The sequence below is a fragment of the Babesia bigemina genome (genome assembly GCF_000981445.1).
Source record: "Babesia bigemina genome assembly Bbig001, chromosome : II".
Classification (NCBI taxonomy): Eukaryota; Apicomplexa; class Aconoidasida; order Piroplasmida; family Babesiidae; genus Babesia; species Babesia bigemina.
The window spans coordinates 1,423,003-1,443,688 of NC_027217.1; the positions used below are offsets into that span (position 1 = coordinate 1,423,003).

General features: G+C 56.3%; 11 protein-coding genes across 11 annotated transcripts; 6 read left to right on the top strand and 5 right to left on the bottom strand.

Moving 5' to 3' along the window:
- Positions 1-2: 2 nt before the first annotated feature.
- On the bottom strand, positions 3-2,066 carry BBBOND_0206340 (glutamate-cysteine ligase catalytic subunit, putative; the record flags this gene model as incomplete). The annotated part of the gene is made up of 1 exon (XM_012912208.1): positions 3-2,066. One exon carries the CDS (start codon positions 2,064-2,066, stop codon positions 3-5), a length of 2,064 nt encoding a protein of 687 aa, XP_012767662.1.
- Positions 2,067-2,369: 303 nt separating this feature from the next.
- BBBOND_0206350 (hypothetical protein, conserved) lies at positions 2,370-3,737 on the top strand (the record flags this gene model as incomplete). The annotated part of the gene is made up of 1 exon (XM_012912209.1): positions 2,370-3,737. The coding sequence occupies one exon, from the start codon at positions 2,370-2,372 to the stop codon at positions 3,735-3,737; it is 1,368 nt and encodes a 455-aa protein (XP_012767663.1).
- A 111-nt stretch (positions 3,738-3,848) lies between these two features.
- Positions 3,849-6,921, top strand: BBBOND_0206360 (hypothetical protein, conserved; the record flags this gene model as incomplete). The annotated part of the gene is made up of 2 exons (XM_012912210.1): positions 3,849-5,696; positions 6,151-6,921. 2 exons carry the CDS (start codon positions 3,849-3,851, stop codon positions 6,919-6,921), a joined length of 2,619 nt encoding a protein of 872 aa, XP_012767664.1.
- A 169-nt stretch (positions 6,922-7,090) lies between these two features.
- BBBOND_0206370 (hypothetical protein, conserved) lies at positions 7,091-10,026 on the bottom strand (the record flags this gene model as incomplete). The annotated part of the gene is made up of 3 exons (XM_012912211.1): positions 7,091-9,366; positions 9,622-9,792; positions 9,831-10,026. The coding sequence occupies 3 exons, from the start codon at positions 10,024-10,026 to the stop codon at positions 7,091-7,093; spliced, it is 2,643 nt and encodes an 880-aa protein (XP_012767665.1).
- Positions 10,027-10,225: 199 nt separating this feature from the next.
- On the top strand, positions 10,226-12,747 carry BBBOND_0206380 (fumarate hydratase, putative; the record flags this gene model as incomplete). The annotated part of the gene is made up of 5 exons (XM_012912212.1): positions 10,226-10,725; positions 10,761-10,892; positions 11,115-11,280; positions 11,435-12,137; positions 12,392-12,747. The coding sequence occupies 5 exons, from the start codon at positions 10,226-10,228 to the stop codon at positions 12,745-12,747; spliced, it is 1,857 nt and encodes a 618-aa protein (XP_012767666.1).
- A 106-nt stretch (positions 12,748-12,853) lies between these two features.
- Positions 12,854-14,774, top strand: BBBOND_0206390 (splicing factor 3a protein, putative; the record flags this gene model as incomplete). The annotated part of the gene is made up of 2 exons (XM_012912213.1): positions 12,854-13,085; positions 13,405-14,774. The coding sequence occupies 2 exons, from the start codon at positions 12,854-12,856 to the stop codon at positions 14,772-14,774; spliced, it is 1,602 nt and encodes a 533-aa protein (XP_012767667.1).
- Positions 14,775-14,934: 160 nt separating this feature from the next.
- On the bottom strand, positions 14,935-16,113 carry BBBOND_0206400 (hypothetical protein, conserved; the record flags this gene model as incomplete). Its single annotated transcript, XM_012912214.1, has 1 exon — positions 14,935-16,113. One exon carries the CDS (start codon positions 16,111-16,113, stop codon positions 14,935-14,937), a length of 1,179 nt encoding a protein of 392 aa, XP_012767668.1.
- Positions 16,114-16,400: 287 nt separating this feature from the next.
- Positions 16,401-16,885, top strand: BBBOND_0206410 (nuclear movement domain containing protein, putative; the record flags this gene model as incomplete). The annotated part of the gene is made up of 2 exons (XM_012912215.1): positions 16,401-16,431; positions 16,470-16,885. 2 exons carry the CDS (start codon positions 16,401-16,403, stop codon positions 16,883-16,885), a joined length of 447 nt encoding a protein of 148 aa, XP_012767669.1.
- Positions 16,886-17,075: 190 nt separating this feature from the next.
- BBBOND_0206420 (hypothetical protein, conserved) lies at positions 17,076-17,841 on the bottom strand (the record flags this gene model as incomplete). Its single annotated transcript, XM_012912216.1, has 5 exons — positions 17,076-17,123; positions 17,158-17,436; positions 17,517-17,561; positions 17,598-17,714; positions 17,752-17,841. The coding sequence occupies 5 exons, from the start codon at positions 17,839-17,841 to the stop codon at positions 17,076-17,078; spliced, it is 579 nt and encodes a 192-aa protein (XP_012767670.1).
- Positions 17,842-18,417: 576 nt separating this feature from the next.
- BBBOND_0206430 (hypothetical protein) lies at positions 18,418-19,583 on the top strand (the record flags this gene model as incomplete). The annotated part of the gene is made up of 2 exons (XM_012912217.1): positions 18,418-19,436; positions 19,472-19,583. The coding sequence occupies 2 exons, from the start codon at positions 18,418-18,420 to the stop codon at positions 19,581-19,583; spliced, it is 1,131 nt and encodes a 376-aa protein (XP_012767671.1).
- Positions 19,584-20,012: 429 nt separating this feature from the next.
- On the bottom strand, positions 20,013-20,660 carry BBBOND_0206440 (hypothetical protein, conserved; the record flags this gene model as incomplete). The annotated part of the gene is made up of 1 exon (XM_012912218.1): positions 20,013-20,660. The coding sequence occupies one exon, from the start codon at positions 20,658-20,660 to the stop codon at positions 20,013-20,015; it is 648 nt and encodes a 215-aa protein (XP_012767672.1).
- Positions 20,661-20,686: the final 26 nt, after the last annotated feature.

Below are 20,686 nucleotides of genomic sequence, written 5' to 3' on the forward strand. Positions count from 1 at the left end.
CACTAATTTGACTTTAGAATTGCGTCAAGCATGTCGTGTACCACATGCGGGGTAACGACGCCGTCACCGCGGTACTCGTGGTGTCCCAGCACATAGTCGCGGATCTCCTGCGAATTCGTTGCGCTGGCACCGTACGCCCGGTGCTTCAGCACGTTGAGGTAGTCGATTTGCAAATCGTACGACTGCTGCGATAGCGCTCCCGAGGACAGCTCATGGGCCAAATGGGTCGCGCAGCGAGCGAAGAGGCCCAGCTTGTCCTCGTCGAAGAAAATCTCGCGGAGAGTGTAGCGCCCTACTTCGCCGCTGCCACGACTCAGGTCAGTGACGAAGTGGAATTTGTGGTTCGTTATGGCGTCCTGGCTGTCCGACGCCTCCATGTTCTCGTGGACCAGCGACATCGGCATGTACAGGTTCCAGCGCTCCTTCAGCATGACACGCACCAGCAGTGCGATCGCGCACGCCAGGCCCGCGGACTCCTTGTCGCGCAGCTGCGCCTCGCAACACCGAAACTCCACGCGCCACGGAATGGGGTATCCGCTGCCCTTCAATGGAGGCGGCTTCAGACGCACCGTGTTCCAGTTGGTGCTCTGGAACGACTCGAAGTGCTCGTCCGTGCTGTGGATGTCGACCGCGTCTAAGTCCTGCTCAAAAGCCACCAGGGGGTCCCGCGACAGGATGGCGGAGAAGTGCCGCGCGATCACACGGTCCATACCTGCGGAGACGCACGCATCGTAGACGTCCGGTCGCGATGGGACGAGCACGTCGTTCAAGCGCTTATAGTGCGCCAGCAGGTACGGATCGAGCGATACGAACAGCGACGCCGTGGAGAACCTGGAGAACGGCACGCGCTCAAGCTCATCGTCGCGGCGGTCGTCGACCGACTGCGAGAGCACCCGCCAACGCGTCGTATGGGACGACATGGTGCCCTTGAACACCGCGGTGGCCGCTGTCAGCGCAAGGAACAGCGGCGACAGCACCGCCAGTTGGTCGTAGAGGTATCGAGCCTCCAGTTCATCGATGCAGCTGAAGGTCTCCTGAAGGCAGCACATGCCCATTCCGAACGCCATGGCGTCCATGTAAATCGGGTCGTGATTGGCGGCAGCGACGACAGGTATTTTATCCTGATTACGCACATCGCTGCTTGCTATTACGCTGTCGATTTCTCTGCGCAGGTCGGCGTCACCAATATGGTTGGCAGGGTCCAGAAACGCCGACGACAGCGCCGCCTCAGCTTCCTTGCGGAAATCGAAGCTCAGGTTCACGCCAGTGCGTGAACCAAGCACCAGTTTCTCATCCGTAGCAGCCGCTGTACCCTCCACAGCGCGCGGTGCAAGCGGCGAATGCGGATCAGCAGCCGGAGCCTTGGTGGGCGGGGCGCCGGTAGCAGGCGCAACGCGCGCAGATGCCCCTGGTGGTATAATACAGGCGTTCTGGACGAACGGAGGCGATTTGATATGCACCTTCTTACCCCTGCGCAGGCGTATGTTGCGCGCCAGCGTTACAAAACGGGGGTGAGGGTTCACCAGCACGTCGCCGCAAAACTCGCTCAGCATCACCGGTTGCTGAGGGGGCTTGATCATTGGATGTTCGAAAACGGAGTCGGGCGTGCCCAGCAGCGGGAACGACGTTAGCGTGAACGGATGTACGTCGGTAATGCCCAAGCGCTCCAATCCGAGGCGTATGTGACGGCGTGCTCCACTGAACCATTCAAACACCTCAGTCGTGTTATCCTTATCCAAAATCCATGGCGTACCAGGAGTTCCCTCCACCATGAACGCTCCGAATTCGGGCATGAAAATGAACTGGCCGGCATCGTGCTCGAGCGGAACGGGGATCTTTTCCAACAACAGAGGAGCGCATGGCACGAGCCTCGCCGAACGGGCAGCCGGGTCCAAGTGAATGAGCATGTACTCGCACTCGTGGCCGAACCAACGGGTGGCGTCCTTGCGGTCGTGGTTATTCAGGTAGCATCGCAGGACCTCCAGAGTGCCAAGCAGGCGAATGCGATTGGCGAGCTTGGCCGTCTCCTCATGACTCAGAGGGGCTCCGACCGTCAAGTATCCCATATCAGCAGTATTTGTATGTCACGTTTATTGTAGGTGGGAGTGAATCCGGCGCATTGGCCGCGGTGGCTAAAACGAAGCAGTTCGCGGATACGAAAACTTACACATGGCTCTTGCCAAGAGTGTGCCTCTAAAACATACTATTATACATATTAATCATGCCACAAGGCACGCTAAAATATTCTTAGCTGTCGCTATGACAAATGGAAATCTGACTAACCGCATGGAATCCGCGTACACATAGGTGGCCCACGCGTGCTTCCATGAATGTCGCCGATGTCCACTGCGACACCGACATTGGCCGGCATGAAAATCAGTTTCGGGCTGTCATCGGCGGCGGCAAAGCCTGCTGACGCCGGCAGGGTGGCGAAGCCGGCGGCGTCGAAGTTCTTCGAAGCCGTGCCAGAGACGAAGCAGGCAGTTAAACGTGTCAAAGTCACGGAAATGGAAAATGGGCTGCTCAGAACGACACATGACGCAGATGGCGGCTACGGTACGCTTGAATCCGGTGCCTCCGACGGGCTATGCGTTATCCCATGCACCAATCGCCTGGATGATGTGGCAGCACGCACGGATGAACCGCAGCATACGGCGAAGAAAGCGCCGATAGAGATAAAATATGGGTTGAACCTAATGTGCCCTGTTAAAAAGGGTCTGCAAAAGGCTACGGACGCTGCACAAGTGGCTGAGATCGAAGCTGCTACAGTTGTTGGAAATGCCAACGACACCAATCGCATGAATCAATTTTGTCAACAGCCGCGAAGCGAGCGCGGCAACGAGACATCCGAAGCGTCTCGTCAATCAAATGTAGTGGAAAATAGCAATGAGGCTGAAGCCAATACATCAGCAACTCAGGCTACCCAGCGTCACATGGCTCCACAACAGGCGCCAGCCCCCATCGCAACGCCGTCCACAGACGCAGATGTCGCGAAGCTCATATTAGCCGACGTCGAGCAGCAGAAGCTACGTGAGAAACTGTTCGGAACAGACCTGGTGGAGCAGGCGGCCAAGACAACACCGATCCTCCTGCGTGGCAAAAACAAGAAACGTCAGCTGCAGACCGACCCCGAAGCAAGCGACGCCAGTGACCACGAACCGGCGTACGAAAAGGTGGCAGTGGACCAATTTGGCCTCGCCATGTTGCTGGGGATGGGATTCGACCCCAAGAAGAACACCAACAAGCCCAAGGAGTACAAGAGACGGGTATACGAAAGAGCCGGTTTAGGCGCGGACGCGAGCATGAAGCAGAACATGGAAGCGCTCACGGATACCCGCGTGATGGCTAAGCTCAAAAAGGACCAGATGTACCACCAGTCGCACAGCCCACATGCGGGGAGCACCTGGGTGCTCCCGGGGCTGCAGGTGCGCGTTGTCCAGCGTGACCACGCCAACTTCGGCAAGAAGGGCGTCGTCGGCAAAGTTAACGGCGTCGAGGCTATTCTGGATGTGGGCGGGTTGCCAGTGACGGTGCCTGCGGCGTATTTGGAGACGGTGGTGGCGCAGGGCGCCACCAGGTGCAAGGTGGTCCGGCAAATCGCCAGGCACAACGAAAAGTTCTATGTGCCTATAGGCACCGTCGTCGACGTTGAGACAGTCACGAAAACGTACGCGAAGGTCCGATTCCGTGGACAGACCTTCACAGTCTCGCTCGACGACATTTGCGAGTTCCAGTGACCCGTGGGAAGAGCCTCACGCTACACATTTAGCAGCACAGACAGCCAATAGTAATGGCATATCGCAACTCTGTAGCCGAACGTAGCTGCTCTGGCCTTTGGCATATCTAGAATGATTACCAGGAAGGCGATGTGCAGGCGCGCGTGGCGCGGTGGCTGCCACGCCTCCGCGCTAGCAACTCGGCGCTACAGCGGCCTGGCGAATTCCGTCAGCCTGGAAGTGGCGCGCGCCTGTAGCCTCTGGGCGAGGAGGGAGCCCAGGGTGGTGGCTGGCAAGAACTCGGCTGGCAGCGACATCATGCTCCTGGCTGCCAGACACCTCGGACTCCCGGATTCCGAGCAGCTATGGCGACTCTCACCGCAGTCCCGGCAGGGCAGGTTGCCCAGCGTGGTCAGCCATACGAAAATAGTCTACCAGGATGCCGTTGCCGGCGACCGCGACGGACAGCATAACGACATATGGCTGGGCCACGCAAGATACCGTAGCTACATTGCCCTCACGATGCACGGGCCCTCGGGAGTAGGCGGTTTGGACTGGTGGGCAGGCCTGGGTGACAAGGCTGCCACGTTGGAGGCAGGGGAGTGCGTTGATTCGTTAATGCGTAGCGACGCCACCAGCGGTGAAGGGGTCAACCATGCGGAGGGCGACCCAACGTCGCGCACGGACACCACGATATTCGTGTATCCCTACTCCAGAAAAAGCTCGCAGCTAATCGTGGAGACGCTGAATAAGCATCGCAAGGGGCTGACGGAAACGGATATACGCAGCCTTATCTACCTATGCGGTTCCACCGGCAGCAGCAGGGCGCTGAGGTTCCTGGGCCAGCTGATACGCGAACAGTGCAGAGGTAAAGAAACTGCAAGCGCCATCCATCGCGTGGAGGAGCATGCGTGGCCCTGGATGAACCACGGCTCGATGGACAACGTTGCCCAGATAGGGGTACCCGTAGTGCTCGACGCACTGGCCAGCGCCGCGATAATACAGTACACCTTCGAAAAGGAGAGTGCCGTTTTCGACTACATAGGCTCCCAGTTGCAGAAGCTCGATGCGAAGATAAAGGAGGAAGGCGCGGCCGTGGCTGACGAGGTCAAGGCACTGGACGAGGCGGTACTCAGCCGCGTGGTTAACCTGCTGGTGCTCAAGAGGAACCTGTCGCAGTTCAACAGCGACCACATCAGGGTATTCAGCGATTTCATCTGCGACCGGTTGCACCGAATTGACCCCAGAAGCGTCGCCAACATCGCCTTCTCTCTCGGGCACTCCAAGCACCTCGACGAGTTCTGGATGTTCATGATGGCGAAGCGCATACAAGATTCGCCGCACGAGTTCGGGCCCGACGAAGTTGCGGCGATCATGGATGCATACAGCAACGCCTGTCTGGAGGACCACGAGTTCTACGCGACGCTCTGCAAGCAGGTCGCCGACAACTTCGAGCACCACAACTTGCAGCACCTCACCGTGATCCTGAGGGCGCTGGCACGCGTGCGTGTGCGGGACGAGTGGCTGCTGGAAAACACGCTGAACCGGCTTCAGGCCCACCTGAAGGAACGGGAAAACCTAAGCGACGACAAGGGCACGGGCCGCGAGCTCGCCTACATGACGGCGAACTGCGTCGTTGCCGCTGGAGACCTTGGCTACGTTGGCAACTGCAATTTCGATGTCATGTGGAGGCTGCTCACCACCAGGATCAGGGATTCCTCGTTCGACATCTGCGCAATCAACTGGCTGCCGCTGGCCGCCATGACCTTCGCCAGCAGGACCACGCTGCAGACGTTCATGCCCGTCTGGCTCAGGCACGTCCTCCACACCATACAGAAGCTGAGGTCGAAAACGTTCGTGCTCACGATACAGCGGAGGCACCACCTTGTGCGGCACGTGTTCAGGCTGGGGATATTGCCTCCACAACTGCTCCCGAGACACGCCCAAAGCATCCTCGACGACATCTGCGACCGCGAATACGTAAGTTTTACATCTTAAATGCATGAATGTATGCGGAATATGTGATATGTTCTCGTGTGGCGGTGGAATCTGAGTGAGTGAGTGAGTGAGTGAGTGAGTGCCGGTGTGTTGCATGTGCCTCAATGCGCAATGGGTAGTTGGAACGGTCAGTGTCGTATGGGAATATTCGGCACCTCCGTACGCTGTATATCAGCTGCGCTGTGTTCATTGTGGCGGCGGTCATTAGTGCGCTACTCTGGTGCGCGATGCGTCACCCGTACCAGGAGTTCGTCGTGACTCCTCCGTGGTGAACGAATGCAAGACGCCGTTCCCAGCTGACCAATGCAGGTGGACAAGCAGTGAAGGCGATGTGTGATACGTGCTTAACACTGGTGCGTAGCCAATGTGTTGGTTTGTTAACCGTTTTGGCGTCTCGCTGAATGCAACCGTCGGAACGAAGCCCCAAAATGCGCAGGTCACGGGGAAGGTGCCGGAGGAGTACGTCCCAGAGAGCTCCACGTTTCACCTGGAGGTATGCGCCTGTCTACGCGCCCTGGACGTGGCGCACCAGAGGGAAATCAATATCGTACCCTTCGTCATGGACATCGTCGTGCCGCCAAAGGTGAGAAACCACGCGAATGCGCAGACATATGCGCACAGAAAGAGTACAGCATCAAGCCGCCACAAATATGCGAAGCACACAGACTGTCTGACAAGGTCAGAAGCGGGCATACCGACGAACTCAGCGCCGCCGGGTTCAGACTCAAGTACACACGACACTCACCCAACCACCGCAAACGCAAGCAGGAAATCTACGTCTACGACAAAAACGATGGATGAAATCGAATCGTATCGCAACAGGCACCATCAGGCCTACCTCGCGCGCAAAAGCGCCGACGAGAAGGCCCAGGCACGCGAGACGCATAGCCAGCGCCCCGCGCCAGCTGCAGACTGCGGAATCACGCCGCCAGCGCAACAGCCGCATCAGACGGTGGGCTACGGCGAGCAACCTGTCGTCAAGGGCGAGATTCCGCAAGGTTACGACTACATGGATTACGAGGGGGACCCAATGTACGAGTCGTCCGTGGCTCTCGCGCGCCGACTCCAGGAGGAGCTCAACGGGCCGCAGCCGCAGCGAGATGAGGTGCGGCCGCCGGACTCAGTCTACCAGGAGCGCATGATCAGTTCGGAAAACGAGGATGACGATCTGCAGGCAGCCATCGCAAAATCGCTCATCGACATGTAGCCACCACGGCGTCGACAGGCACGGACACACATGCATCCTACAGTATTAGCTGGTGTAGTTGCGGTCGGCGCGGAATTTTTCTCGCGCCGAGCGGCCTGACGCGTAGAACATGTACGCAACACTGTCTGAATGCTACACTTACCCTCCACGTACTTCTCGCGCACTTACGCTAAAAGAACGGCGGGTAGATGATCCCGGGGGACGAAAGCAGGCCGTGCTCGCAGATGTACGCGTCGAGGTTGGCAGGGGTGATGAACCGACTCCTGTACTCCGACGACAGCGCGAACGTCTCGCCGGGGGCCTGGTAGTCGAAGCTGATGGAGTTGGCCATGCGCAGCATCACGTATTGGATCTCGTACTTGCGGAACATCATCACGCGCATCGCCTGGCAGCAAATTATGTACATGAGCCGGAGCAGCAGGTCGACCAGGATGATCACCACCTCGGTCTTGGTCGGAGAGAAGGAGCAGCACAGCGAACGGAACAGGATGCTGGACGAGAAGTAGTTCCACTGCGACTCCAGCAGCAGGTCGCAGACGGTGGTGTTCTTTAGCAGGTCGTTGCAGAACAGCGTGTGGTTCAGGCTCACGGGGCACATGCCGTGCTTGCACAACACGTAGATCAGACGCACCGTATTCAATTTATTCCGCAGCACTTCCACCAGCAGCGTCATGAGCACGCACAGCGGCCACTGTAGCAGCGCGTAGATCTCCATGGCGTAGACCACGCTGTTCGGCGTCTTCACGAAGCCGCGCAGGCAGCACACGCACGTCACGTAGCTGCAGAGGTTCACGGCCTCCTGCACCCACAGGCACAGGCAGCCGAACCACCCGCACCGCTGCAGCCGGTAGAACAGCGCGCTCTGAATCAGCGGGGCGAACACCACCACGCCGTACAGTACCATCTCGTAGCGCGACGCAGTCGTCACCTCGCGGCCGAAGAGGAACCGAGGCGACCGGACGCTGAAATACGAGTTGTAGCAGCAGATCACGATGATGGCCCGCGAAAGCAGCGCGACCGCAATCGCAGCCAGCATCCGCGCAAACTCAAACGAGCGCTCGAACAGCAGCAGCTCCGACGACTCCATGTCGAAGCTTGGCTCGGCCTTGAACAGGCGCCATAGCGCATCACAGCACTTGCGATATATCATGGAGAACCCCAACGTGGTCACCGGTAGCGTGCGCTGGTGGTTCAACATCCGGACGAGCAGGTCGCGGCGCTCGTTCTCCACGTTCTTCTCGGACAACACCGCGTCGGACACCGAGGTGGTCTCGGCCTCGAAAGTGGACGACCAATCATCGTAGTTGCTCTCCGACTCAACCTGCGACTTGAAACGCAGCATCGTAGGGGCGTGCTCGCCGCGCGGGCTGCTCTCGTCCAGGCTCTCCTGGGAAGGCTCGGGTTTGGGAGGCAGCGTGGTCTTCATGGGCTTCAGCTGGCGGGCGGAGGAGTTCTTGCGCAGCATGAAGCTGCCGATCCGGTTCAGCATGCTCCGCGTGTGGCTACGCAGGTTGCTCATGAGGGAGGTCTTGCCGCGCTTCATCATACGGTCGGTAAACTTCCGCGAAAACTGGCGCTCGTTTTCGGAGTCGCTGGACTCCTCCAGGAGCTTCAGATCGTCGTGGATCAAGCGTTTGGTGGCGGGGTCGTTGGGCAGCGGCGCGGCCTCGAAAAAGGCGCTCTGCCACCCCTTGGCGCTGTCGCGTTCCGCCAGCTGGCTCAGCGCAAGGCGGTACGGCCGCATGACCATGCCCAACAGGTTCTTGTAGATCATAATGGATAGTACGTTCTCCTGCAGCAGGTGCAGCAGCCTGTAGATGAAAAACGGAACGTCGATAAGGCAAAACCCAATCAGAAACGTGAACTTCGCGATGGTGAACATATCGAGGTACTGGCCCTTCAGCGCCGGGCTCATCTTCATCACATGAGGTTTGACCGAGCCCTGCGCCTCCACGCTGTCGGGATCACCGTCATCGACACGCTTCTCATTGTTGCGGCGTCGGCAGCAGCACAGGCGGTCCACCAGTTTGGACCAGAACAGCCGGCGTCGCTCCAGGTCGCCACTGCCCACGTCCAAGTCGCTGTCAACGGTGGGAGCGACGAATCCCAGCAGGAAGATGCTGCAGACGCACAAAACGGCGTACGCGGTATAGTTGCGGCTTTCGGGCGATACTACCGACGAACTCTTGGCATAGGCGTACACGCTGCGATAGCGCCCTGAAGCAATGGTACGGACGCTCGCGGGAAACTCACGAAGCAGGTGATCCAGCATGCTGACCACGTCCCACATGTCGACGAAGGTAGCCAGGGCGAGGTCGGAGTGAAGCAACTCGTCGACGTTCACATTGCCCTTCTGACGATTGAACAGGAACAGGTTTGACATCCTGTTGAACAGGATGTACATTATAGGGGTCAGGTAAAACCCGATGAATGCCAAGTAGTTCTCTGCAATTGATTCAAGCAAAGGTTCAACGGGCGGAAAGGATGCAGAAGTTGGGAGTGCCCATTCCCGACAGGCAGCATGCAAGAGCGTTCACGAATCACGGAGACAAAAAAGTGGATAATTCAAGAATCACGTCAAGGAGCTATTCGCCACTATGCACGGCAGTTTCGAGTCCCCGACATGCAGACTGTAACAACGGAACACCTTACTGAACTGTCCACCAAATGCCAACCACGGCAAATGCAAATGCGACGTACCTGCAGCGAAGCGGTTGGAGGCTTCGAAGGCAGATGAAGCGCCTTCATGGGAGACGAAAAGGAGTATACAAAGCTTTATCAAAGTGCTGGTGCAGCACAGACGCCACTGAATTGCCACGCATGTCGCCGAGTGGCCGCGGGCAGATACCGTACCGAGCAATAGGTAGAGCACTGCAGTCTATATACATCGTGCAGCGTGCACTACTCACCTATAAACGCGTCCAAAATCAGCACGTACAGGATACGACGCTCGTTGCGGATGTAGTAGACAGGGTAGTACAGGATAACTTGCTGAAGTGCGAAAAACAGCAGCAGGATCAAATATTGGATACAGATGTTGCGATATCTCTGGTTAGAGTCGTTCGAGCGGCTGTACTGCGGCGGCATGGCGCGCTTTCTGTACATCTTGTCCTAATGTGTAAGCCGCCGCCAAGGTACGCACGCGGCTACACACGCAGAATAATACAACCCAAAAGTCGCAACAGCCATGTCTGATGCGTAAAGTGCGCGAAGGAAGTGCTGTCGACGGATTGGTAGGCGCCGTTCACCGACGTTAGGCCCAACCACTCGGGGCGACGTGGCGGAGGAGACTCAGATCATAACGATGCTGCGCCAGCTGAGTCTGACGAACGCCGTCAAAAACGTCGGAAGACGATGGAACGCGCGCAATAAATTGCTTAGGATGTATGGAAACCCATGCCAGGGCTGCAAATGTTTCGGCTCGCAGGCGACAACGCCCTGCGCGCCAAAGCCTACGCAGGCTGCAGCGGCGCCCGAGTTCGATCTGAGATTCGTGGACCCGCTGAAGAAGGCTGGATGTTCGGAGGGATATGAATTCGAGAGGCTGGACGACCTCAGCAGCCTCATCAAGGTTGTAGACTCGTCCGTGCCCTCGATTACCGACGCGACACCCGTAAAGATGCTGACGATACCTCCACGAGTGATCGAGGAGCTTACGGAGCGGGCGTTTGTCGAGATTATGCATTTTCTGAGGGCGGATCACCTCAAGCAACTGCGGGGAATCCTGGATGACGCAGAGGCCAGCAATAACGATAGATTCGTTGCCATGCAGCTGCTCAAAAACGCATGCGTCGCATCGGGAGGGTACGTCAAAGTGCTCCTAAGCTATATCAGTTCAGGGTACTGCCAGGGTGCCAGGACACTGGCACCGCCATTGTAATCGGCAAGCGGGGCAACCGTGTATTCACCGAGGGCGACGAAGCCGCTATCGCCAAAGGGGTATACAACGCATACGTCCAGCGGAAGTTCAGGTACGCGCAGTAACAGCAGTCTAGCGAGCGCACTGTGTGAGAACATGCGACAACTGACGACTTCAACTCCGCATGAGCAACCGTTTCCACGGGCTTGGTGCGGGTTGCGTGCTAGCAACAACCTATGCGCAACATTGTGACCGTTTGCATCCCCTATACCGTTCACGAATGTTCATTGCAGTCAACATCTGTTCCGCGAAAAACTTTCCAAAAGCCCCGCAGGTACAGCCAAATGTCGCCTCTCAGCATGTTTGAGGAGGTCAGCACGAAATGCAACTTACCGGCACAAATCGAATTGTACGCGAAGGAAGGGGATGCTTACAATTTCCTGTTCATCGCCAAGGGTGGTGGATCAGCGAACAAGACCTTCTTGTACCAGCAGACAAAGGTGAGCGCTATCATTAAATCGGTTGCCTCCGCGTCACGGTAGTAACGTGAGGTGAACGCTTAATATTGTCGACGTGAGATTCATTTGTTGGTCGATGTATTAGCGTATGTGCATTTTTAAACAGCTAGAATCCTCACGTGTCATTGGGTTGTAGGCGGTGCTGAATCCGGACGTGCTGCTAAACTTCTTGGTGGACCAGATCAAAACCATCGGAACATCAGCCTGTCCGCCGTATCATCTGGCTGTGGTAATCGGAGGGCTCTCGGCGGAAATGACGCTGAAGACAGTGAAGCTTGCCAGCTGCAAGTACCTGGATGGGCTGCCCAAGGAGGGTGGCAGCTTCGGCCAAGCCTTTAGAGACGTCAAGCTGGAGAGCGAAATACTGGATATGACGCGGAATCTAGGTATAGGTGCGCAATTCGGTGGAAAGTACTTCTGCCATGACGTCAGGGTCGTACGACTGCCGCGACATGGAGCGTCATGTCCCATCGGTAGGCCCCTTGTGTTTAGAACGCACATCTGTTGTCCAGGAATTGGGGTGTCCTGCTCGGCTGATCGGCAGATAATGGCCAAAATTGATGCTTCCGGCGTCTACCTGGAAAAACTGGAACATGACCCAGCACGCTTCCTGCCAGCCATCGAGGAAGCCAATGGCGCAGAAGAGGTCATTGTGAACCTGGATGCGGGAATGGATAAGGTGCTTGAGCAGATCAGAAAGTACCCAACGAAGCAGCGGTTGCTGTTGAACGGAACTATGATAGTGGCCAGGGACATCGCACATGCCAGGCTCAGCCAGATACTGAAGGAAACGGGAGATCTGCCGGACTACGCCAAGCAGTACCCGATATACTACGCAGGTGGGTTGCTTTTGTTTACTAATGGTGAACGTGATCGCTGTCGCACGATTCCGCCATCCGGCACAAGCGCGGTGGCGTAGTCGTCTGGCCACGTGATGCAACCACGTAGTTCGTGCCTCGATACCGGTTATGACCTTTCGGAATGCCGAACATGAGGGGTGTTGTGTGCATGCGTCGATTCCTATTCTCGTTGTGCCGTTCGTGTAGTGCTGCGCTTTGCCAGCTGCACTAGGGTTGGTCACCAAAGCACGCAGGACCGGCCAAGCGACCTGACGGATTAGTGAGTGGCTCGTTTGGGCCTACCACTGCGGGGAGGATGGACAGCTACGCGGCCATGTTCATGGAGAAGCAGGCGTCGCTCATAACACTGGCCAAGGGCAACCGGTCACGCGCATTCGCCAACGCCTGCAAAAAGTACGGAGGGGTCTACCTCGGATCGGTAGGAGGGCCCGCGGCGCTCATAGCCAAGGACTGCATAACCAGCGTCGAGGTCATTGATTTCCCCGAGCTGGGCATGGAAGCGGTGCACAAAATCACCGTCAAAAACTTCCCAGCCTTTGTGGTCGTCGACGCGCAGGGAAACGACTTCTACAAAGAGTGGTGTGGATGAACACATTTTAATTTATAGCGCACTCTAGCTACGTGGCGCATTGCCGCCGCGAATCCCCAGATGGGAAGGAGCGCGGCAGCATACGCGTCGCCCAGTCGCAGAAACCATGACGTTCATGCTCGAGCGAATCCGGGCCTCCCAGGAGGAGCTCGAGTACCTGGAAAAGGCAATCAGCGTGCTCATGAACGATAGAAGGAGGGCGTCTGGGATCAGACTCGCAACCATAGAACGCGCCATCAAGCAGCTCGTGGAACAATCGCAGAGCATCGCTCAAAAGTGCATAGCGTACTACAAGGATGAGGATGGACTGAGGAAGGAGGAAATCCGGTACCTTGCAGGTTAGTCGCACCCGCACATCAACAGTTGTCTACACGCTCAACTGCTCGCCACGGGCAGAATTGCGATGGACACGCTTTATAGGAGTGCTTGGCAATTATTAGAGGTCATGATGACGTGGTGTATGCAAAAGTTGCTGTACTGTATGTCGCGAATACCTCCATCCGTGTATTGGCGTTGTGGTTGGAATCCTGAGCTGGAAGGGCGGTGGCTGTCAGTTCGCTTGAAATGAGCAGTGTATGCAAAATGCGTGGCATATCTGTGCTATTCGTAAATGTTGTGGTTGTAAGAGCAATAGCGACGTTGTTAACACTAACGCAGGGCAGCAAGAAGGCGGCAGGGCCGCTGCTTCCAAGGACGACGACGGACAGCTGTGGACAAACTTCTACAGCAACCTCAAAAAGATAAAGGACTACTACAAGCGCAATGAGGGTCTCAACGTGCCCGTGGAGCCGCAGACGGTGAACAACGTCATTAATGACGCCATGTCGAAGGTGAACGTGGACCTGGAGTTCACCCCGGATGAGAATTACGGAAAGTGCGTTGACCTGCAGGAGCACTACAGACGATTCGTTAACCTCCAGGAGCTGCGAAACTATAGGGCGAAGCAGCACCAGCAGCAGGAAGTGTTCAGGCTGAACAAAAAGTCCATTCCAGAAAGCGAATTGGAAGCCAACATCCTGCCCTTTAACGAAATCGACTACGTCACGTATCTCAACCAATTCGACAAATTCGCGGAAATACCCAGGTACTGCAAATACAGGGTTAAGGAGTACTACGATTACCTGGAGAAGCTGATGGACTACCTGGTGGGATTCTTCCAGCGCCAGAACCCGCTGGCCACCACCGACTCCCTGAAGAAGTCATACCAGGACAGCTTCGAGGCGGAGTGGATCGCAGACAGAGCGGCGCATTGGAAGGACCACACGGAGCAAATGGAGCTCTACCTGAAACCGGTGGACCGGCTATTCGCCTCCAAGGGGGTTTTCCAGTCATTCCAAAACGGAAAAAAATACAAAAAAATCGCCGAGGCGTTCTCCAAAAAAACCTCGCAAGAAATGGAGGAACACTCAAAGGCGAGCAGGGATCATGACAAGTCGCTTGCTTACATGGAATACATGATTCAGCACTACAAGGAGTTCATGACCAGCACCATACAAAAGACCATCGAGTTCATCGAAAAGCGGGAGTCACGTACCAGCAGGGAGCTGGAAGCATCGCAGAGCCTCGCGCTGCAGATACTCGAGTCGGTCGGAACCGACAAGCAGCTGGACATTGACGATGTCTCAAGCGGCGAAGAGGAGGAACAGCCCATATACAACCCGCTCAACCTCCCGCTCGGGTGGGATGGCAAGCCCATTCCCTTCTGGCTCTACAAGCTGCACGGCCTGGGGCAGGAGTTCAAGTGCGAAATATGCGGGAATTACTCGTACTGGGGGCGGAAGGCCTTTGAAAACCACTTCCAGGAGTGGCGGCACTCTTTCGGAATGAGGTGCCTGAAGATACCCAACACGCCGCACTTCAAGGAGATCACGAAAATCGAAGACGCGTTCGCCCTCTACGAAAAGCTCAGGAACCAGAACGAGAAAAACACGTTCAAGGTGGCGCAGGAAGTGGAGTGCGAGGACTCAGAGGGGAACGTCATGAACGCCAGAGCGTACGAGGACTTGCGCAGGCAGGGGCTGCTGTAAGGTCACACGGTACAATAATGTTTGCATACTGAAGGACGTGGGCACGAAAGCCGTCAGCGCTATAGCTGTGTACTAAATTGAAACGCCTTTGGGCTGCTACGAACCCACTGCGTTGCGATTTTTTAGACTGTAGTGGGTGCGTGGTCGAATACGGGCATGCTCATTTGGAAAACGGAGGGCTGCTCCAGATGCCCAATAGCTTCTTGTCACCCGGAGTGGTGAGGAATTTGGCGGCGCGTATCGCCGTCAAAATGCTGACAGCATCCAGCTTGGCGAAATCGCCGTCCTCGACCACGGCGAGGATACGCCGCAGTAAATCAGCGGCGAAGCTTGCAGAGACCGTTTGCAGCGCCGTCTGCTGCGTAGCGTGAATCAGACTCACGAAATTAGAGGACTTCGAGAAGTTGTAGAAGTATTCGTGAAGCTGGTACACGTGAATCTGCCGAGGGATCGACAGCACAACGCCTTGCTTCTTGCATGCACTCCGGAACTGCTCGAGCCTGCGCACGGCAACGGGGTGGCCAGAATCCAAATCGCGCAACAAGTTGAACAGGTAGTAGGTTATGTGCGATGAGTCGCTGCTTCCGGTGGTTACAGCGGGTCCTGCGGAATCTTTGCGGGCCGCCGGTGAACGGTCGAGCATATACTCGACAATCTGTGTGCCAACACACTTCTTCGCAGACCCGTCCACCGCGGTATGCTGGTCGCAAAACTCTAGAATGTTTCGAATCACGTCGTTAGTGTACACTATCTGCCCATTCGACTCCTCGTTCGTGAACTTGTCCGCACTGCTGGCCGTGCACCGCACGCAATCTCTGATGACATCCTTGGTCCACTCAGTGAGCGCTTGCAAAATTATCAAGTTGTCATAGTGATCGCTGACGTCACGGCCACTTTGTTTCTTCACCGCCACGATGAAGTCGGCGATGTTGGTCGCCCTGCGACGAGCCTCAGTGGCGTACTTCATGGCGATGACGCCCTCCTTGAAGCGGTGGACCTTCAGGCGGATCCCAGTGTCCCTCTTCGTGGGCACGCCCTCACCGGACTTCTCCAGGCGCTTCAGAAACTGCGCCTCCGTCTTACGGTAGGACTCGAAATTGCTTCGCGAGTGGCGATCCAACGCGTAAAAGATGCGGCGCTCCAGAGAACGCCATTCATCCAAACGCTGGGTCATCTCCTCCGACGGACGCTGCAGCTCATAGTAGTCGGAAGCCACGAGAGCTGACAACGTGTCAACCTCGCGCAGGTAGAGGCACAGGGCGCTGTAGGTGCTGGAGATGGAACGAAGTTGGTCCCTCAGCTCCACCAACCTCGCCTTCAAATCCGAAGCCTGCGACATGCGGCCATAAATTTAACGCACTACAGTTATGTTCTACAAGCATATTATACAGCGCAGTCGGCTGATAGGACTGAGCATTAGTTTATGGCAAACCAAAGTCCGAAGCTTTGGTGGCGACTGGATATTTCGCCGCGGCGGATCCGTCGCCGCGGATACCATCGAGCGGAAAAGACCGTAACGCCATCGGTCGAGCGCGCAAAGTGCGCTCGACTGAATGTGCAGCCGTATTGGCCGTCATCGACGCCCGTGCTGGCGCACAACCTTCGCAAGCTCAATCGCTTTTAGACATGGATTCCGCGCTGAACGTGGCAGTAAACGGTTAGTGCATCACACCGTATTAAATTAAGTGCGCGCAGGGAGCAACGAGTACCGGTGGGAGCAGAGCTTTGACGGAGTCGTTGTCTACGTCGACCTCCCCGCGGGGCTGCGGAAGGCAGATGTGACCGTGAATTTTTCCCCGCGGGAACTATCCATACGCTTAGGAAAAGATGCGGAACTCAAAGGAAAGCTCTGCAAGAACGTAGATACAACGGAATCCACGTGGCTGATAGGGGATGGGAAGCTGGAGGTGCACCTCACCAAGGCAATCAAGGGCGAGGTGTGGACCTACATCTTCGAGGGCGACCGTTGCCTCGATGAGCTCAACGCGGAAGGCGACAAGAAACGCCTGCTGCTGGAGCGGTTCCAAAACGAGCACCCAGGGTTCGACTTTTCAGGCGCCGAATTCAACGGCATGGTGCCAGAGCCGCGCACGTTTATGAAGGATATCTGAATTCGGCAACGGCACCCATAGCATTCAGAACCGCGATTTCACACACGACTAATGTCACTCAAGTCGCTTTGCGACAATTAGCGGCCACTTAGCGGCGCACGCTTCGCCAACCTAGCACCAACAGTCGCATGTAAGTCTGGAATATTACACCGATATTTGCCGTGGGCCGAACTGACGACATAGCGTCCATCTACTTCGACAGTTGTTTCATGAGCTCCATCCGTTTCTGAAAGAGCGCCTGCAGAAGATGAAGGGTACACACGCCAACCGACCTTCGCCTCGTCGTCCAGCAGCTGCTGGCGCTTGAGCGCCTCCTGCAGGTGCGAGTTTTGCTGCAGCTGCAGCATCTTGCGGCAGGAGTCGAACGCAGTGAACGACTCCCCGCAACGCTGCGACCGGTCGGCGCTCTTGAGGCTGAAGTGCTCCTGCAGGCATTGGAAGTACTTGGAGCCTGCACGCAAGTTAATGGCAAAACGCCGTCGCATACCTGGCAGCCTGCAGGCGTTGTCGAGGTCGCAGGATTGCGTGAAAATGTCCATGTACATGTCGGCCTGCCGCGTTGTTACGTTATGGCACGCAATGGAAACGGCGTGATCCCGGCACGGCGTCACCGATGAAAGTGGCGACCTACCTTCATCTCGCGGGCGTTCACAGACAGTGAATCCTCCAGCTCTGGCTGAATCGCCGTCAAAATGCCAACAAGTCACCTTACCCGTCCGTTCACGATGTCCGACCACATCACCCGGTCAACGACGCCCGCGTTCTTGTTGTTGCAGGCCAGACCGATGAAGTTGTGCTCCTCCAGCAGCTTCTTTATGGACAGAGCCCTCTGAGCACCGGTGCGGGCGGTCTTAGCGGAAACGTACCTCGGCCTGGACCCTGCGGAAGAGGAACCATTGCTTCAGGCGCGAGTCAATGGAGGCGATTTCAGAGCGAACGGCGTCGTCACTCGCCATTTTATTACTAAGCGGTCGTAAAGCAAGCAGACGGCTGCTAATTCCGCCTGTACGCCTAGCCAACGCACGTAAACGCGGGCAGCAGACCACACCACACTTCACCACCAATTCGTCGCGGCTACCCCGCAGCCGCTACACACGATATATTACAGTGCGCAGAAGGCGGATTAAGGAGCTCCGGAGGCTGTAGAAGCCGCAGAACCGACCTTCGTCATCGCGTCGCGACGTGTCTAGAACACGTAGGACATATTGATGTAAGCCGACACATGTGTACGAGCCACTGGACGGCAATGATAAAAGGGGAGGCATTTGGTTCATAAACGGCTGTGAAGAGCCCCGGCCGTGTCATGGACGGGACTGCTGCCGGAGGTCACCAGACGTCCGACAGGCAACACGCATTTGCCATAAGCAGCCACGCGACAGGCGGTTTGAACGGAACTCTTGTGACGCTAGCAGCGAAAGACGTCGATATATAAGCTCTAGCGTGATCGAAATCGCAAGACAGCACGGAAATGTGACGCTGCGCATGTGCACTTGCGCACAATATACGCTCAGCGCCAGATAACAGCGACAGTGATGACCATGGCGGCACGCAGGCAGCGCAGCAGAAGCAGGAACAGGTTACGAGTGGAGGGTAGATCGTGCAGCAGCCGATGGAGGGCCTACCAAAGCAGATCGCGCCGCTCCATGAGGTCGAGGTCGATCTCGAACGACAGGGAACGATGGGTGGAACGCAGCAGCCCGAGAAACTCCGATGTATCACGAGATCACAGCCGTGAAACCCGAAGGGTGGTCGGCCGAAGCCCGAGCGGAAGCCCAGACAAAAGCGTGCGCACAGGCAAGAGAGGAACCAGGCGAAGCCGAGACCGCAGTGACAGTCGACTCAGAGACTTTAGGAGAAGGCAAAGGCATAGGAGAAGCAGCAGCGCCAGCAGGAGCGTTAGGCCAAGGCACCTCAGAAACGCCGAAACGCGCAGAAGGAAAAGGAGCGTCACACGTAGCCCAAGCCTCTATCGACGCGGCTCTACCAGCAGTGACGACAACAGGTCCAAATCGGTGTATCGAGACGGCAGAGCCGATAGGATACGCGACCGCAGGCGAATTCGAAGCCGGAACAGAGGCAGAAGCCGAAGCGACCCATGCACTCCCGATGCACGCAGGCATCGCGTATCAAGACGCGCGTATAACAGACGGGACATTCGGCGGCGGGTCTCAAGAAGTAGCTCAATACAAAGCAAAAAGTCGGATGAAGAAAGCGTGATGGCGTTTGAACGTGTAGTCTTCAGGGAGGGGGCACGCATAGATGAAAAGCATGAGCCCGCAGCCAAGGACGTGGAGGGCTACGATACGATGGCGGGTGAAAAGGAGGCGAATAACATTCGAGTAGAAGCGGGCGCACGCGCTGATCGGCATCCGCATTGTGGAATTTTGGCGGGGTTCCCACCGCCACGCCCCTACCGACAGCGAGAAGATTTCTTCGATGCGAAACACGAAGGCACTGCACCTGTGCTACCTGAGTTGCCGGAGTCTGTCTTGTATGGGGACAGGGTCAGCCGTTACCATTCTCAGGACCCGCATGAGCAGACACAGCAGGCGTAAGTTTAGTTGCAAGGCGACGCATGGCATGCAGCGACGACGAAGCACGTGACATGTGGCTCAAATACATGATAGATATGGTGGAGACAAACGCCACTATTATAAAAAATAGACTTGAGGTAGGTATCAACTCGAAACTGTCATAGGGTGCAGTTAAATGATCTCAAGGAGGAACGTAACAGTATCACAGCGCCTCAGCAAGAAAACAAAATTAATGCACCTGTGGATGCGTAAACTCGCGTGTTGTAGGGAGGGCACTGACGTGGTGGCCATTTTCGCTTAACCGCCCGCACAGACGCAGCGGAGCACTCGACGCCTGGGTAGTGAGAACCTACCACGTGCCTACTACGGCAGTGGTATAAGCCTCGTAGCACGGGGAGAATACAGAGTTGTCACAGCTGCGATGGAATGGTACCAAACGCATGGAATAAACGACTAATAGGGCCGGCATTGTTCAACAGAAAAATAAAAATTTGATTAACGCAGTTAGCTTGTAGCTTCTATGATTTTCGCATCCACATGGCGTTGCGATGGAGGTCCCCATATGGATGTACACTGCTTCGAAATGTTAAAACTCAATCTGACCTGCGCATTAAAAAGCAGCACTGTGTTACCAGCTTGGACTTCGTGCCGACGCTTTCGTTGATGAGCAGCTTCACGATGGTCTCGGTTGAACCTATGTAGCGTGCGGGACTGTTAGAGGCGTTTCCAACCGTGGAGATGATGGTGGGGCCGGGCTTCAGCGCAGGCGAAAATATCAGTGCGCAAAACTCCTCCGCTTCCCAGCGAGGGTGCATGGGCGGCCTGTAGTCGTACGTGAAGCTTACCCGGTTCGCAAATTTGGGGAAGTATGAACCCGCATAGCCCACGCCATAAATGTACCCTTTGTTGCTCCGGAAGGTGCCAGAGGCTTCGTTTTGGCCGTATCCGACAAGAACGGCAGTCAGCGACGACAGCCTGCCGTGCACCACAATCACGGGCGGTGTCTCTGTGAGAATTGCATTCTCCGGTATCGTACACATGTGGCCACCGAACAAGATGCTCATGCGATCTAAACCCGGAGAAGCACGAATACGCGAATATTTGCCCCTCCAAAACGAGCCGGAATCAGGCTTCGATGGCTGAACTCCCTCGGCCTCCGTTGGAGTTGCATAAGTAAACAATGACACTGTTAGAGCACACAGCAGCATTAAATAGTATATGTATTGCCGTGTGAAATCCATTGTTCCAATATCCCCACGTTTCAAGC